General features: G+C 45.1%; 2 protein-coding genes across 2 annotated transcripts in view; one reads left to right on the top strand and one right to left on the bottom strand.

Annotated features, from left to right (window-relative positions):
• The window catches only part of PFDN6 (prefoldin subunit 6), a 38,970-nt gene extending 26,760 nt beyond the window's left edge, over positions 1-12,210 (bottom strand). The window contains exons 1-2 of the mRNA XM_077484691.1: positions 12,086-12,210; positions 4,946-5,009 (exon numbers count right to left, since the gene is read on the bottom strand). Coding sequence (XP_077340817.1) covers positions 4,946-5,009; positions 12,086-12,193 — 172 coding nt within the window. The 5' untranslated portion in view covers positions 12,194-12,210. The remainder of the gene's footprint in view (positions 1-4,945; positions 5,010-12,085) is intronic.
• B3GALT4 (beta-1,3-galactosyltransferase 4) lies at positions 12,124-15,834 on the top strand. Its single transcript, XM_077484690.1, has 2 exons — positions 12,124-12,226; positions 13,632-15,834. The coding sequence occupies exon 2, from the start codon at positions 13,897-13,899 to the stop codon at positions 14,959-14,961; it is 1,065 nt and encodes a 354-aa protein (XP_077340816.1). The 5' UTR covers positions 12,124-12,226; positions 13,632-13,896; the 3' UTR covers positions 14,962-15,834.
• The last annotated feature ends 716 nt before the right edge of the window (positions 15,835-16,550 follow it).

The following is a 16,550-nucleotide window of genomic DNA, read 5'->3' as shown; positions in this document are numbered from 1 at the left end:
CACATATATATATATATATATATATATATATATATATATATATATATATATTTACAGAAAAAAAAAAAGTGCCTATTATTATTTTGCATACGATCCTACAAACCATTGCAATACCGATCAGTGGATAGAGAGTGCGATGCACAGGCTCCTGCAGACTATGTCTGTAGCGAGCTAAAGACTTTTGGTAATAGAGCCGGAGGACATGTCAGTGAAATACAGGATTACCAAATGTATTGAGAAATCGGAGTCCCTTTGGTAAACCTTACCATGTTACACCCAAAATGTTCGCATCTCTGGTTTCTCCCTCCCCACCCTTTTCAAACCACATAAAAACACAGTAATTGGAGGCGCACCCAATGGAAAAGTTTTTGTCAAAATGGTAACCGAAAATTCATTCCGGAGGCAGGAAACACCATCAAATCAAGGAGCGGCTCCTGTCCCTTCTCCCTCCGTGCTTAACCGAGAAACTTCCCCGGCCGATAGTGCCCGTGTGGAGTGAGCCATGGGGGGGGGGGGGGCTTACTATGTGGGCCCTATAACCCACATAGTAAGTACTATAGCTCTGTGTCCCCTGATGCAAGAAAAGAAAATGCATTGTTTTAAATTCTATGTCTTCACACGGGTCCGTTGTGCTTCTGTTGTGGTGTTAAAAATCTTGTTTGCTGCATTTTTGATCCGTTAAAAGAAAATGCGCCAAAAACCATACTTCCCCCGATGAAATGCATAAAAAAATAAATAAAAAAAAAGCAGTGAAAACGCACCCAGGTTACGATTTTGATGCAGCTTTTGAGTCACATGACCTATGAAAAACACACCATATGCACAGTAAAATTGTGGTTAAGTCGTGTGTTTTAAGCATCATTATCGGCTCTTTTCTCCATCAGCAAAATGCCATTTTCGATGCAGGAATTTCAGTAATGATAAGTTAAAGAAAAACCTGTTTAACCCTTTAATTAGAAATTAAAGGGTTAAAGTATTTTAAATTAGAGGTGCACAAAATTTCGGCCGCCAAAAACCATGTAGAAGAAATCAGCCAATACCGAAAGGGGGCAGGGTCCGCCCCCAGGTGCCGCTCATTGCGGGAGTCTCCTCCGCTCCCTCCTCCTCCATGGTGTGTGTGTGTGGCCATAACTAACTGCTCCTTCCTCCTCCCTACTTGTCACAGCTGGAGACCAATGTGTCACGGAGCTGTGTGAAATGTTATGCTGTGCTGTGACAAAAGTCTGTGTTCTGTCTATTACACGAGCTGGTCTAGGAGGAGGGTGAGACTTTTGTCATAGTGCAGCCAACTCTTTCACACACACACACACAAGCGGGAGATGCTGCAACGATGGTGAGGCGGCAATGATGGGCACGGTGAGGCGGCATTGATCTCTTGCATCATGTCTGCAGTCTCTGACCATCTCCTGCATCATATCTACTAGAGGTGCACTGCATGGAAATTTTGCTAATACTATTAGCAATGTGTTATATAAAAATGTATACATTTTATTTAAAAATATACAAATAAAAAATACAATTTTTTTTTTTTTTAAACCGTCATAAATCAGTATCGGTCTAGTGTGTTTTTAATTTTTGGTATCGGCAACAAAAAACCCAATCGGTGCACCCCTAATAAAATGATAAAATATAAAAAGTTTAAGCAGGGACCCTAGAGAATAAAATGGGGATCGCTGCAATATTTTATGTCACATGGTATTTGCACAGCAGTCTTTCAAATAGGGTTGCACCAATGCCGATACAGAGTATGCGCCCGAGTACTTGTACTCGGGCAAATGCTCCCGATGCGTCACCCGATACCGCAAGTCAGTGGGCGGGCGAAGTGGGTTGGAGAAGGCGGAGCAGTCAGAGTCCTTGCAGTGCAGTGGAGCTTCGAAGGTAAGCCTGTGGGCAGGGGTGTGGGTCACTCGCAGCCGTGTACATCGGTGACCAGGCCGTTAACGGAAGTGACAGCCTGAGTCTCCGTCACAGGCTGTTACACCCTGAACTCAGCCCCAGTAGCCTGCAGTCACAAGGTGACAGCAGACATCTTGTTACACCCAGCCCATATAGTTCATTATTTATATGGGCTGGGTGTAACAAGATGGCCACTGCTACATTCTGACTAGGCTTACTGAGGACGAGTGCAGGGTGTATCTAGAGAGGCTCTTGTATAGTTACTCTCTTTATAGCGTTGATTAAATTTTTTAATGCCAGGCTGCCAGCAATTATCAGTGCCACCGTCTACCTATCATTGCCCATAATTGCCACCTATCAGTGCCCACCAGTCAGCGCCACCCATCAGTGCCCAATAATGGCACCTATAAGTGCCAGTCATCAGTGCCCATCAGTCAGTGCACCTATCAGTACTGCAAATCAGTGCCCATCAGTAAGTGCCACATATCGGTGCCAATCAGTGCCACCCATCACTGCCTGTATTGTGCATCTGTAGTGTGCTTTGAAAACTGTAACTTGACAATAAAAAAAGAAGAGGAAGCAGTACCGGTAATTGGCATTGGCAAATGCTTTAAAATTGTGCATACTTGTGGAATGACCACAAACTACGGTACCTAAAAATGTCCATAGGCGGTGCTTTAAAAACATTTATGGGTTACCAGGTTAGAGTCAGGACGACGTCTTTTGCTAGAATTATTGCTCTATGATCACGGAGATATCTCACATGTGTGATTTTAACACTGTTTACATACATGTTTACAAGACTTACGCATGCGGTTTCTTTGCTGCGCGGGGATAGGGGCGCTTTAAAAAAATAAATAATAATTTATTATTTCTTCATTTACTTTTACATTGTCACTAAAAAAAAAAAAAAAAAAATTCTGCTCACTTTTATTGCTTCAAAGTATTCAGATCATCAAAGACTGATTCTGAATGCCGTAATTTTTTTTTTTTTTTTTTTTTAAATTGGCACCATTGGCAGCTGAGTAAACCGGAAGTGACGTTGCTTCTGTGTTTTTACATAGGAGACTGGAACTAAGCCGTTTCCGGCTTCATTCCAGTCGCAGCCTAGCCAGTGGAAGTGCCGGATCTTGGCTTGGGTCTCCCAGTGGGACGGAAGGCCCAGGAAGAGCGGAGAAAGGTGGCAGGAGGTGGGAACATCACCTCCCGCTCCATTGAGATAACAGCCGAGCGGCTTTTAGTTGCATCGGTTGTTATCCCCAAGAGCCAAAGCCGCATACGTGTGTACAGTCGAAGCTAAGGTTTATAACATAAATCATTAAAAAAAAAAAAAAAAACCCCACACAACTTCGATTGAAATGTTTTCGGGAGACAACACAATTATACTTTTACGTCCACAGTCACCATGCACGGCTACTCTATGAAACATTTCACTACATGCGTGACTAGGTTCATAGTGTATCTCGTTACTTGCCCATGTAAAAAAAAAAAAAAAAACAATGTGGGCCGTACCATCAGGAATTTCGCCATCAGGGTTAACGAACATCTAGCCAAAATTAAATAAAGGGATGCAATAAGCATACCGTCTCCTGTCATTATTTGGAGCACCATGGGAAAGATCCGGCAGGTACCCAGTTCCAGATCATTGATAGGTTTGTCCCTCATTGGAGGGGAGACTCATGCTTGCGCGGCGTGTCATGACTTGAGACCTTCTGGATACATGAGCTCAAGTGTCAATCGACCCATGGCATGAATGTCTACTGGGACATAAATTGCTTCATTAACCAGGCGTAAATAACACTTGTTCTCCCTTTCCTGTAATAACATCATAGCATGGTCTGTCCCAGCCATTCCTATAGCTCTGCTTTAAGTACATCATGTCACATATTTCCCCTTTCGCATCCATTTAGTCCCTTTAGATTGATGTCTTTACATGTTACATTATTATTTTCAGTATTTTAATTTAGTTCTATGTTCATGATTGTCCTTATGCCTCAGACAGAGCGCGTCTTTCTCTCAATCTTACGAGAGGCCTTCCACTGGCATCTTTCCGATGCGGAGAGATGTACTTATGCTGCCTGTGGTCTATATATTTGACATCATATTTAGATTTAATCTGATTTTCAGTAGGATATAAATTTCCACATTTCTGGGTGTTTTTTCCATCAGCAATGCCTGCTTATTTATTGTTTAACCACATCAATACAGGGCACTTTTGGCCCCTTCCTTCCTAGACCATTTTTCAGCTTTCAGCGCACATTAAATGACAGTTGCGCAGTCATGCTACGCTGTACCTAAATGACATTTTTATCATTTTGTTCGCACAAATAGAGCTTACTTTTGGTGGTATTTATTCACGACTCCGTTTTTTATTTTTTGCGATATAAGCGAAAAAAAAAAAAAAAAAAAAAGAGCAGAAATTTTGAAAAAAAATTTTTTTTATACATTTCCTTCCTTCTATTTTTAAAAGAAATACAATAAAATCTAATTTTGTCATAAATTTAAGCCAAAATGTATTCTGCTACATGTTTGTGGTGTTTTGGACACAGTGATGTCATCGCTGGGTCTCTGTGCAATACAGGCCTGAGCCCCGATGCACGCAGTGAGCTGCTTCTTGGAAGTAGATATGCAAATATCAGAATGCAAGGACAGGTGTAGGTCTGGAGGAGGAGTTCTCCTTGGCAGTTTTTACATGCAGACTGCCCTAGGTAACACCTACATGTAATCCTGAGCCTCCATGATTGAAAGAACTGAAATCCAAAATGTATGAAAATGGTGAGCCAGGAACAGTCAGGCTGGGGAGGAAAGGCATAGTTGATGCTAGACGTACTCCAGCCAGAAAAATTAGCCCGACTTTACCTGACTTGCTGCAACTTCTAGTGCACACTGAAAAGTTCACGGCATGCAGCAAAATCGGAATAAGCCATTTCAGTCCAGGAGATGAGCCGGTACAACTGTGCAAGACTGAAGGGAAGGCTGGAGGCCAGCGTTCACATAATGGGAAACAAACCTCCCCCCGTCCACAATCCTCCTCCAGTCTGTAGCTCACCTTTCTGGATCTGCTGGTACTTCGTCACTTCGGCTTGTAACTTCTCCTGTAATTGGGATGCCATCTAATAGAAAGGAAACGATTATAAATTAGCTTCTGTTATGCGACTAGAGGGTAGAACACAGTACAGTCCCAGTCTATGTAATCCGCCCCCAGCTATCCTCTTATTTACCACCCAAAAAATACATTACTCTTCTTCATAACCATGGCAACATTGGTTTGTAGATAAAATGTATCATTATCTCGGAATGACAAACTTCCTTAGAGGTCAGCGCAGAGCTTGTGGTCAAATCACCGGTAGCCTGAACATTGTCCAGAAAAACACATCCATCCATCCGCTTCCCAAAAGGAAGTTCAAATTAAAAAAAAAAAAAAAAAAAAATGTATTCAATCTTTAGCCCCTGTTCACACTGAATGCAGCTTTGCGACTTCACTTGAAATGCAGGTCGCCGTGACTTCCTGCACACATCTATGCAAGTCCCACCTGAAATTGCCAGAAATAGTGCAGGAACTTCTCTTTCAAATGGGTGAGGCACAGCAAAGTCTGTGTCACGCCGATTTAAGCAGTTTCGCTGCCAACAATATGGTGCGACCTATGCGATTCTGGACAATGCAAATCGCACGACAAGTCACACCGGTGTGAATGGGGGCTCAAAGCTGAACTCCTGGGGGATTAAAGTGGTTGTAAACCCTTACATATATCCATTGAGGTGACTGGTCTGAAGTGATACACAGAGATCCTCCTACATGAGCTGTACATCTGTTTACAAGCTAGAACTTATAAAGATTGTCTGAGAGTTCAGAAAAAAAGGGGGCAGAGAGCTGAAGCTACACTCAGTGAGGAGAGCTCTGAGAGCTGATTGCAGGGAAGGCAAGGCGCGCAGAGGCAGGGCAGGGCAAGGCGCGCAAGGCAAGGCGCGCAGAGGCAGGGCAGGGCAAGGCGCGCAGAGGCAGGGCAGGGCAAGGCGCGCAGAGGCAGGGCAAGGCAAGAGATGGCAAAGAAAGACACGACACAGAAAGGGTCAGAGCTGTGGCTGTCAATTAGCTGGAGGTCCCTCCCCTGTCACCATTTCTCTCAAGGTGTCAGGAAAACTTGTCAGAAGTGACTCATGCTGATAAGGAAAGGAAGCAGATAGAAACGACACTCATTGCTCTGGATTGAGACAAGTATACACAATAGAGGGGTATGCCTTGTTCACATTTTTATGTCTGATGTTTACCTACCCTTACACTGGGGCCGTCCCCCATCCCACAAGGGACAAATGCTAATTTTTGCTTAGGTTACAAATAACAAGCAGTTTTACTCACCTCACCCCTCACTCCACTGGCAGCCGGCGCTCTCCTCTCTGTTGTTCGGCATCCACACTAACAATGCAGGAATGGCTCGATGTTGCCACATTGCAACTGCTGACACGGAGCGCTAAAGGGGCTCCAATGGCATGGAGGGGAGGAGCCTGCAGTACTTCTGCTTTCACATAACCCCCCCCCCCCCAAATCCAGAGCTTTCCTACCACCCGCCAGCCATGTGAATTCAGGATTAATCCTTTCACCACCAGAGCCATTTCCCAAACCACCCACTTATTTAAAACAAATAATTTTAGGCCTGAAGATTAGATGAAACCCCCAAACATGATATGTTTTCTGAAAGCAGACACCCTGGAAAATAACAGTGGTAGGTCAAACTGTTTATGCCACACGATTTTAGCGCAACAATGGAAGAGCACTCAGTGCTGAGCGGCTTCCTGTTCATTCACAAACTGAAGCATAGTGAACAGTTTACTTCAGCAATGAATGAACACAGGAACGATCAATATTGATCACCGACACACACGCTTTCAGTCCCAAAAAAATCCTCCCCAGCATTCAGTGGGAGAAGAGAAGCCGGTGTCTTGTCTAATAACGTCCTCCATCGGATAGTGTCCGCTGTGTACTGCGCATGCGCAGTACACAGAAACACAGATTCCGAAAATTGCCGAGTATGAATGCCGCCTGCGAAGCGAGTCCAGGTTCTAGCCCCACTATCCAAGTGGACATAGAGTAGGAATAAAAAAGAGCCGAGCGCAGTGAGGCCGAGCCCAAAGCGTGGCGAGCGAAGCTCTCCCGCGAGGGGCCCTTTAATACTCACAACCCTATGTCCGCTTGGATGGTGGGGCTACCACCTCCACTCACGGCGCAGGCGCCGTTCAGCTTCGGAAATTTTCCGAAGCTTCGTCTGCTCCGTACTGCGCATGCGGGGCGGACGCTATATGATGGCCGGACACTATACGGCAGAACACCGGCAGCACTGTGGGGGGCAAGGGAGCATACGGGTGAATCAAGCAACGGAAGGAAGAAGGTCGGCATTTAGTGGAACACATGCTATATATTTTCCTACCTGCACAGATGAATGCCAGCAGTATAGAGGAGGAGAAGTAAGCAAAGTGGAAAACTCAGGGAATAAGTTCCTGGGGTTGGATGCGATCCACCCGTCACCTACCCACGATCGTCAGTTTGCTGGCACACGCTTTATTCTCTTCTCACCATAACCTGTGCTGGCTACCTTCACGTAAGCAATTCCCCTACTTCCTGAAACATGTCAGGATGACACCAGCGCCGATCAATAGGGACTAAGGGGCTTGTAGTGTGCAAACATGATTTTTTTTTTTTTTTTTATCTAATGCCCCCATCCCCCAACCTTCTTGATTATTCAATCAGATGCTAAACCAACCACTTTAAGACCAGGCCTCTTTTTTTAGATGTGGTGGTTACAAGTTAAAAACTTTGTTAGAAAATTACTTCGAACCCCCAAACATTATACATTTTTTTTTCTAACACCCTAGAGAATAAAATGGCGGTTGTTGCAATACTTTCTGTCCCATTTTTTTTTTTTTTTTAAATACACTTTTTTTTTTAATTAAAAATAAGACAACAGTAAAATTAGCGCAGTTTCTTTTTATTTTGTGGAAGATAATGTTATGCCGAGTAAATTGATACCCAACATGTCACGCTTCAAAATTGCGCCTGCTCGTGGAATGGGGACAAACTTTTACCCTTAAAATCTCCATAGGCGACATTTAAAAAAAAAATAAAAATTCTACAGGTTGCATGTTTTAGGTTACAGAATTACTGCTCTACCGATCGCAGCGATACCTCACCTGTGTGGTTTGACCACCATTTTCATATGCAGGCACTAGAGCTGCACGATTAATTGTTAAAAAAAAAAAAAATGGGATCACGACTCACCCCCTCTGACCATCTCTTTCATATAAAGAAGTGGAGAAAATCAACTCACTTGGGGCAGTCTGCCAAGTTTTTTTTTTTAACTTGCAACATTGTAACCAAGCTTCCTTCTTGGATCAAAAGGGATAGAACATCTGTGTAAATAAATAGCCAGGATGAAAGTGTAAATGCAGGAAGTTTAACCACTTAGTCTAAATCTTTTTCTGACACTTCTTTCTTAAAGCGGGAGTCCACCGTTTTTTTTTTTTTTTAAAAAGCCAGCAGCTACAAATACTGCAGCTGCTGACTTTTAAAATAAGGACACTTACCCGCCCAGCGCGCCCGCGATGTCGGCACCCGAAGCCGATCTCTCGGTCGTCTCTCGGGTGCTGCCGCCGCCATCTTGGGTATGGGAATCAGGAAGTGGAGCCTTGCGGCTTCATTTCCCAGTTCCCTACTGCGCATGCGCGAGTCGCGCTGTGCAATAAGGATGGTCCCCGCTGTCTCTGGGATCCGTGTGTTTCCCAGCAGACAGCGGGGGACCTGCGGAAAGGGGCGTAGATTATGCGGATATCTATGCCGGAAGTGGGTGCAGATACCTGTACTGTACCTGCACCCCCCTCCACCCTGAAAGGTGCCAATTGTGGCGCCGGAGGTGGGGGGGGGAGGGTTCCAATGAGCGGAAGTTCCACTTTAGGATGGAGCTCCGCTTTAAGTTAAAAACAATATTTTTGCCAGAAAATGACTTGGACCCCCCAAACATTATATATATTTTAGCAGAGACCCTAGGGAATAAAATGACAATTGCTGCAATATTTTATGTCACACTGTATTTGCCCAGCAGTCTTTCAAATGCAATTTTTTGGGAAAAAAAAAAAAATCACTTCAATGAATAAAAAAAAAATACTAAAAACAGTAAAGTTAACAATTTTTTTTGTTGTCACTTTTTTTCCTATTACAAGGAATGTAAATTGTAATAGAAAAAAAAAGCATGCCAGGACCTCTTAAATATGAGATCTGGTGTCAAAAAGACCTCACATCTACACTAAAATGCAATAAATAAATAAAAAAAAAACTGTAATTTGAAAAAAAATGACAAAAAAAAAAAAAAAAAGTCTCTTTAAGACATTATGATGTCGCTTCCGCTGTGCAGTGTCATGGAGATGGGTGGGGGCATCTACCCCTCACTTGTCTCTATGCACAGCACTGAGAAGGATCCGATCGCCTCCGCCGCTGCCGACGGCTCTGGTACGCGCCGGAGGGCACTGGATTGCGGCAGGGGGGGGGGGGGCCCTCCATCGTCGATAAAAGTGATCTCGCAGCAAATCCACCATGGAGACCACTTTTATCTTGTACCAGACCGCTGGCCGAACATGGGGATGCCGGGGTTATTTCAGCTAGCTGCTGTTTTTTTTTTTTAAGTCAGCAACTAAACACTGTAGCTGCTGGCTTTTAATAAGGACACTTACCCGTCCAGAGAGCCCATGATGTCGTGCCTTCCCGAGGCTGATCCGACCATCGGATCTGGCGCCGCCATGCTAACTAAGGGAAACAGGCAGCTTCACTGCCCATCTACGCATTCACGAGGCGCTGTGTGAATGGCCCCGTTGCTTTATGGGACACACAGGTCCCAGAAGACAATGGGGAAGCTCGCTGAAGAGGAGGAAGTGACCAAACAGTGCCGCGGAAGAGGCAGATTAGGAAGACTGCCTAGCAACAGGCATTTCTAGTAAGCTAAAAAAAAAAAAAAAAAAAAAATTTTTTCCCCCAAATTATTATTATTTTTTTTTGAGAACGTTAATGTCATTTTTTATTTTAGGGTGGACCTCCGGTTTAAGTTGAGTAATAAATTGTATCTACCGATTTGATCATTTTAATGCCCCCCGGGGGCTTTCACACTACAGCGGTGCGCTGGCAGGATGTCAGAAAAAAGTCCTGCCAGCAGCTTCTTTGGAGCGGTGTGATTAGCGCTCCTCCACCGCTGCTTCCCATTGAAATCAAATGGGGCAGCGCTGTAATGCCGCCGGCAAAACACCGCTATTGCGACGTATATTGCCGGTGGTTTTAACCCTTTTTGCGGCCGCTAGCGGGGGTAAAATCGCCCCGCTAGCGGCCAAAATGTGCGGCAAATCCGGCAGTAAAACGCCACTAAAAATAGCGGCGTTTTACCGCCGACGCAAAGGGCGGTGTGGTGTGAAAGGGGTCTTAAAGGCAGTTTTTCCTTTAATCACTTCCTTCCTGTAGGATGTTCCTGAACTTTGAAGAGGAATACCGTTGCTATGGTAACAGCTAGCTACCATAACCCCAGTATCCTCTTCAAGAGTCGGCCATTCTCTTTTAGATAAAAGTGGTCTCCGTGTCGGATTCGCCGCAAGATCACTTTTATTGCGGGTGGGAGAGAGCCCCCCTCCCTTCCGCTGTTTCCCCCCATACCTCTTTAAAAAAAAAAAAAAGGGACTTTTTTTATTTTATTAATCATTTTTTTCAAATGACAAAAATGTTATTTTTTTTTATTGCATTTTAGTGTAAATATGAGATGTGAGGTCTTTTTGACCCCGGATCTCATATATTTAAGAGGCCCTGTCATGCTTTTTTTTTTCCTATAACAAGGGATGTTTACATTCCTTGTAATAGGAATAAAAGTGACACTTTTTTTTTTTTTTTTTTTTAAAGAACAATGAAAAAATAAAAAGCAAAATAAATGAAAAAATAATTTTTAAACACGCCCCATCCCGTCGAGCTTGTGTGCAGAAAGGAACACATACATGATTAGCACCCACATATGAAAACCGTGTTCAAACCACACGTGAGGTATCGCCGCGATCATTAGAGCGAGAGCAATAATTCTAGCCCTAGACCTCCTCTGTAACGTAAAACATGCAACCTGTAGAATTTTTTAAATGTCGCCTATGGAGATTTTAAAGGGCATTCCACGAGCGGGCGCAATTTTGAAGCGTAACATGTTGGGTATCAATTTACTCGGCGTAACATTATCTTTCACAATATATAAAAAAATTGGTCTAACTTTACTGTTGTCTTATTTTTTTTAAAGTGTATTTTTTCCCCAAAAAAAAGTGCGCTTGTAAGACCGCTGCTCAAATACGGTGTGACAGAAAGTGTGACAAAAATGTACGTTTGGGGGTTCCAAGTAATTTCCTAGCAAAAAAAAAGAGAAAAAAATTCAACTTTTAAACACCAAATCTCAGAAACAGGCTCGGTAATGAAGTGGTTACGTTTTGGATGGAGTGGAGATGGATTATAACCCCTGTCAGGTTTTATTTCTGTGTCTCAGTTAGGGAGGCTCACTGTTTGTCCTGGTGACTGCTATCGCTGAGAGTGAAAGAAAATCCCACATTTTTTTGGGTTATCACCAGAACAGGAATAGAGGAGAAATCTTCCAATGGGGACCCCCCCCCCCCCCCCCCATGTCCTCACATTGCAGGGATTTCTTCTCACTTCCTGTTTGCCTATGGGGACAGGAAGTGAAGGGAAATCTCCCCAACAGGGACACATATGGCAAAGGTAAACCTTACAGAGGTTATATTCCTCCCTTTTGCTTTTTCCAATGACTAAAGTTGACCAGATGCCGGGAATAGTCGCTGGGAGAACGGCGGATCCAGCGATCGGTTGGCTCAGACACATCGAACACATGCAACATTCCGCCCAATCAGATTGTCCCCGATCTGATGACACCAGATGGATATGTGCACTACACCCAGGAGAAGAGAAGACCCCCGTGTATGGACTGATCTCATATTATATGTCCTGATTTCTTGGAGATCGCAGGTCTGGAGTGGGGGGGGGGGGGGGGGGGGGTTGTGCCCGGATGTGATTGGTCGCTGTGGAGGGCCCCAGACTGACACACACACATCGGGCCCCCCCAATATATGCATAATGGAACTGTGAGGGCCCCATACGGGATACATACACCCCAGACCTCACCTTCTCTCCGTACCGGGAAACGTGCCGCCCTCTCACCCGGAAACACTCCGCACTTCCGCCCGCAGCCGCTACCATAGCGACAAGCTTCCTGACCACACCCACCTTCATTAACCATATATTGAGAGCAAGGAGAGGAATGAGGTGAGAGAGATATGGCCGCTATGTGCCTGAGCATAGGAGTGTTGTGTTATTATTGTATGGAGGAGAGACCGATGTTATATATATATATACACACACACACACACACACACACAGAAGGAGGAGGTGGGGGGAGGTTTGTATGTACGATATCTATCGCACATACAAACCTCCCCCCACCTCCTCCTTCTGTGTGTCATACCTGTATTCATATCCCCCTCCCCCTACCTGACACCCCACCAATCCTCCCTCCCCCAGCCTGACACCCCATTAATCAACCAACCTGACACCCCACTAATCCCTCCTACCCCAAACTGACACCCTAATATTCCCCCAACCTGACACCCCACTAATCCCCCCTCCCCCAACCTGACACCCCACTAATCCCCCCCTCCCCCAACCTGACACCCCACCATTCCCCCTCCCCCAACCTGACACCCCACTAATCCTCCCTCCCCCAACCTGACACCCCGCCATTCCCCCTCCCCCAACCTGACACCCCACTAATCCCCCCCCCCTCCCCCAACCTGACACCCTCCCAATACAGTCACACCCCAACTCCGTCTTCCCTCATATTTACTCTGCAGCCTCCCATTATTTAGTGACTTTTAGACATTGCTGAGGTTCTCATGAATTCTAAGTTTATGTATCAGTATAAAGGGTAACTCCGCTTTCGTGGGGGGAAAAAAAGGAAATAAAGAAAAACAATAATATAGCGTGTACTAAGGATGATCTCCGGCGTGTTCACATAGCCTACCTGCAGAGCCCGCCAGGAAGTCGGCACGGCGCTAATCACAGGAAGTGAGACATTTCCCAATCTCTGCAGCCGCACATCGGGGCAATGTCTCCCAGCCATTGGCTCTCGCTGCTGTAAATCAGAGCTTGCGATCGTGGGGCAGGGGCAGAATGTTTTTTGAAAATAAAGAGCAGGGCCCAGCTGCGAGCACACACGTTACCTCCAAAGCAAGTGGCTTGCTACGGGGACACTCGGCAGGGAGGGGGAAGCCCAGGGCGCTGGCGGGGGGAGGGGGAAGAGGGGGATCCAGGATGCTCTGTGCAAAACCATTACACAGAGAAGGTAAGTATAACATGTTTGTCATTTAAAAAAAAAAACCTTCACTAATACTTAAAGGTTTGCCATAACCTTATCACCAGCATTATTCGTTAGTAGTATAAACCACTGGTGTCCCCCGCTAACTACTCTTCTGCAAGACATTTGGGCAGCCTTTGAATGAAGGAGAAAATGGATCCTGTTAACAAGTTGGAAATATGTCTTGTTGGTATTGGGTCCTTACAGTCCTTAAAAAAAAAAAAAAATAATCTTGTGATTTCTTTTTTATCTCTCTGTGACCCACAACTGATATCAAGGAACAACTTTCTTTTACTCATTTTTCTGTTTTGTCCTCAGGCGTTATGAAATGCATATTAGCTCAGAATTGCTCAAGATGTGAAGACACACCTCGGTATATTCATGCACTGAACCTGTTCTTCAGAAAATAAAGCCCAAATCCCACCTCTCAATCTTCCATCAAGCAAAGACAACAACTGAGTCCTGATAGGATGTGATCGCAAGTCGCCACCCAAAGAACCCAGGTGAAGAGTAAGCCGGTTGCATTCCGCTAGGATCACATAGAAGAGCTTAGAGAACTGGGAAGTATCCAGCTCTTCACATCATGCGACCAATTATTGGTACTTGCCTGCGCTTGTTCTTCATTCATAGACGGCGCTGCTCTTCCATGTTTCTTCTCATCTCTTCACTTCTCCTGCTGCTATTTCTGTCTCTTTCCGGGTATCTGGAAGAGTGTTTGTCTCGGGCACTGCCCATCTTCTACCCAAACCCTTCTCAGCTTTCCTCTTCTCGACTCGCCAGCATCCCTTTGCCACCTTTCCTGCTCTCTCCTGCCAATGCTTGCTCTCCGCCACCCTTACTCCTTGTCTTAGTCTCCAGTGCTCCTTCCCATAGAGATAGGAGAGATGCAATCCGGCAAACTTGGGGGAGTCTCTCCTCTGCCACATCTTCTTCATCTCTGACTCTATTCGTCTTGGCGGTTCCTGATAAAGCAGAAGAGAGGTCAGCCCTGGTGCATGAGGCAGTCGCTCATGGAGACATCATTCAAGCCAACTTCACAGACTCTTACCGGAACCTGACACTGAAAACCCTGACTGGATTGGTATGGGCCTTGCAGAAGTGCCAAGGTGCTCGCTTTTTGCTCAAGACCGATGACGATGTCTTTGTCAACACTCTAGCACTGTCAGCCTTTCTGAAGGAGCAGCACCAGGAACTCCAGTATCTTGGCCGGATACACTGGCATGTCCCTGCCTTTCGTGATCCAGAGAATCGGCACTATGTGTCACATGAGCTTTATGCCGGAGACCATTTCCCTCCGTATTGTAGTGGCACCAGCTACATTGTGTCTCTTGGAGCAGCTGGTCACCTTTTGCAGGAAGCTGGAAATGGCCCTTGGCCTACAGTTGAAGATGTTTACACTGGCATCTTGGCAAAGGCAGCTGGTATTGCCCCCCAACATGTTGCTAAGATAGCAGGTTCTGCATCCATCCCGCACAACAGTTGCTGCTACCGGACCATGTTTACCTCCCACAAACTTACACCCCGTGGCATGCAGGAGGCCTGGAATATGCTGAAAGAGGAAGGAGACCACTGGTGTCCCCCGCTAACCCTACTCTTCTGCAGGACCTTTGGGCAGCCTTTGGATGCAGGAGAATATGGGGCCAGTTAACACGTTGAAAAAAATTGTCTTGTTGGTATTGGGATTATGATTATGATTATTTCCTTGCCCTGGACCAACTGAATCCCTGAAACTATGTAAGCAAGGCACCTACATTGGCAGCTAACTTTTTGGAACATTTTCTGTTATGGATGAGAAATGTGTTCACTCTCTGAAAGCCTTCAGCTGGCTTCTAAGTTCAACAGACCAGCTCCTGATTATCTGTATAACAATATTTGATAAGGGTATCTTGAGGCTGCCATTTACAATTTCCCATTCCTTTTTTTAAACTCTGCAAGGTATAAGAAATACGGTTCCTGCTACCCTGAATATTAATTACTTGCCGATCCCGCTCAGGCAACCATAGGAAGCCCCTGTGAGGGTGTAGGGTTGGAGTGGGTCCATGCACACTAGAATGCACTGTTAGGCTCCTGTTCAGCTTATACTAACATACCGTATATTGTCTTTCTTGTCATCCAAATCTTGTGAGCATTGTTATTAATTGCATTCTAACAAAAAAATTAATAAAAAAAAATAAAAAATCAGCCTCAGCTTGCTCCGTTCCAAGCTACGCCTCCAACGTGTTTTTTTGCCATAAAACATGTTGGGGATGTGGCTTGGGTGGAGCGAGCGGAGGCTGATTTTTTTTAATTTTTTTTTATTAAATGATGTAGACCGTGGACCTGGGAATGGTTTGCGGCTGCCAGAAGAATATTCTTCTACCTTTGCATGGTTTTTGCTAGCAACAGACTCTTTTCACACATCAAGCTCTTCTTTTTTTTTATCCCTGTGTGAAATATCTTGGTTAGCTTCAGACACCCCAACTGCTGAAGTTTACATTTCTTTACTGAACCACGAAGACTATTAAAATTATGTTTGAGATCAGTTATGTTTTGGATGAACTTCATGCATTTGTGCATTACTGCCTCTCTCAATAGAAGAGGGACTCTGCTGTTTAGAAACTTGGGTTTCCCAAATACGGTGCAGCTAGAGACCCTTGTTTGTGATGATATCCAAAAACTTAGGGATTAGCATTGCTCCAAGAGAAATTGAATTTGACAGGCTCCACAGAGCTCTAGGCCCGCGTTCTATAGACCTGTCCAGACCTAGGGATGTAATTGGGCGCCTACATAGATATGCACATAAGGAGATGATTAGCTGGCCTTTCATGCAGAAGAGAGGGATTTTACATATTTTTCAAGTCCCCATCAACGATATTCACAAATAGATTTCTCTTTATAAAATATGAGAAGATGTGGTTAAAGCGGGAGTCCGCCGGGACGCCACGTTTTTTGTTTTTTTTTAAAAGCCAGCAGCTACAAATACTGCAGCTGCTGACTTTTAAAATAGTGACACTTACCTGTCCAGCGCGTCCGCGATGTCGGCACCCGAAGCCGATCTCCCGATTGTCTCTCGGGTGCTGCCGCCGCCATCTTGGGTATGGGAATCAGGAAGTGGAGCCTTTCGGCTTCATTTCCCGGTTCTCTACTGCGCATGCGCGAGTCGCGCTGTGCAATAAGGACGGTCCCCGCTGCCTCTGGGATCTGTGTGTTTCCCAGCAGGCAGCAGGGGACTTTCGGAAAGGGGCGTAATCTACACCC

Source organism: Lithobates pipiens, unplaced genomic scaffold (genome assembly GCF_037356315.1).
Source record: "Lithobates pipiens isolate NorthernLeopardFrog02 unplaced genomic scaffold, aLitPip1_a1.2 Scaffold_1, whole genome shotgun sequence".
Lineage (NCBI taxonomy): Eukaryota > Metazoa > Chordata > Amphibia > Anura > Ranidae > Lithobates > Lithobates pipiens.
The sequence above is the reverse complement of the archived record's forward strand: the minus strand, read 5'-3'. Positions and strand labels throughout refer to the sequence as shown.

Bases quoted from the DNA above. Each gene is read 5' to 3' on its own strand.
- B3GALT4 (XM_077484690.1), top strand. From the start codon at position 13,897: ATGCGACCAATTATTGGTACTTGCCTGCGCTTGTTCTTCATTCATAGA.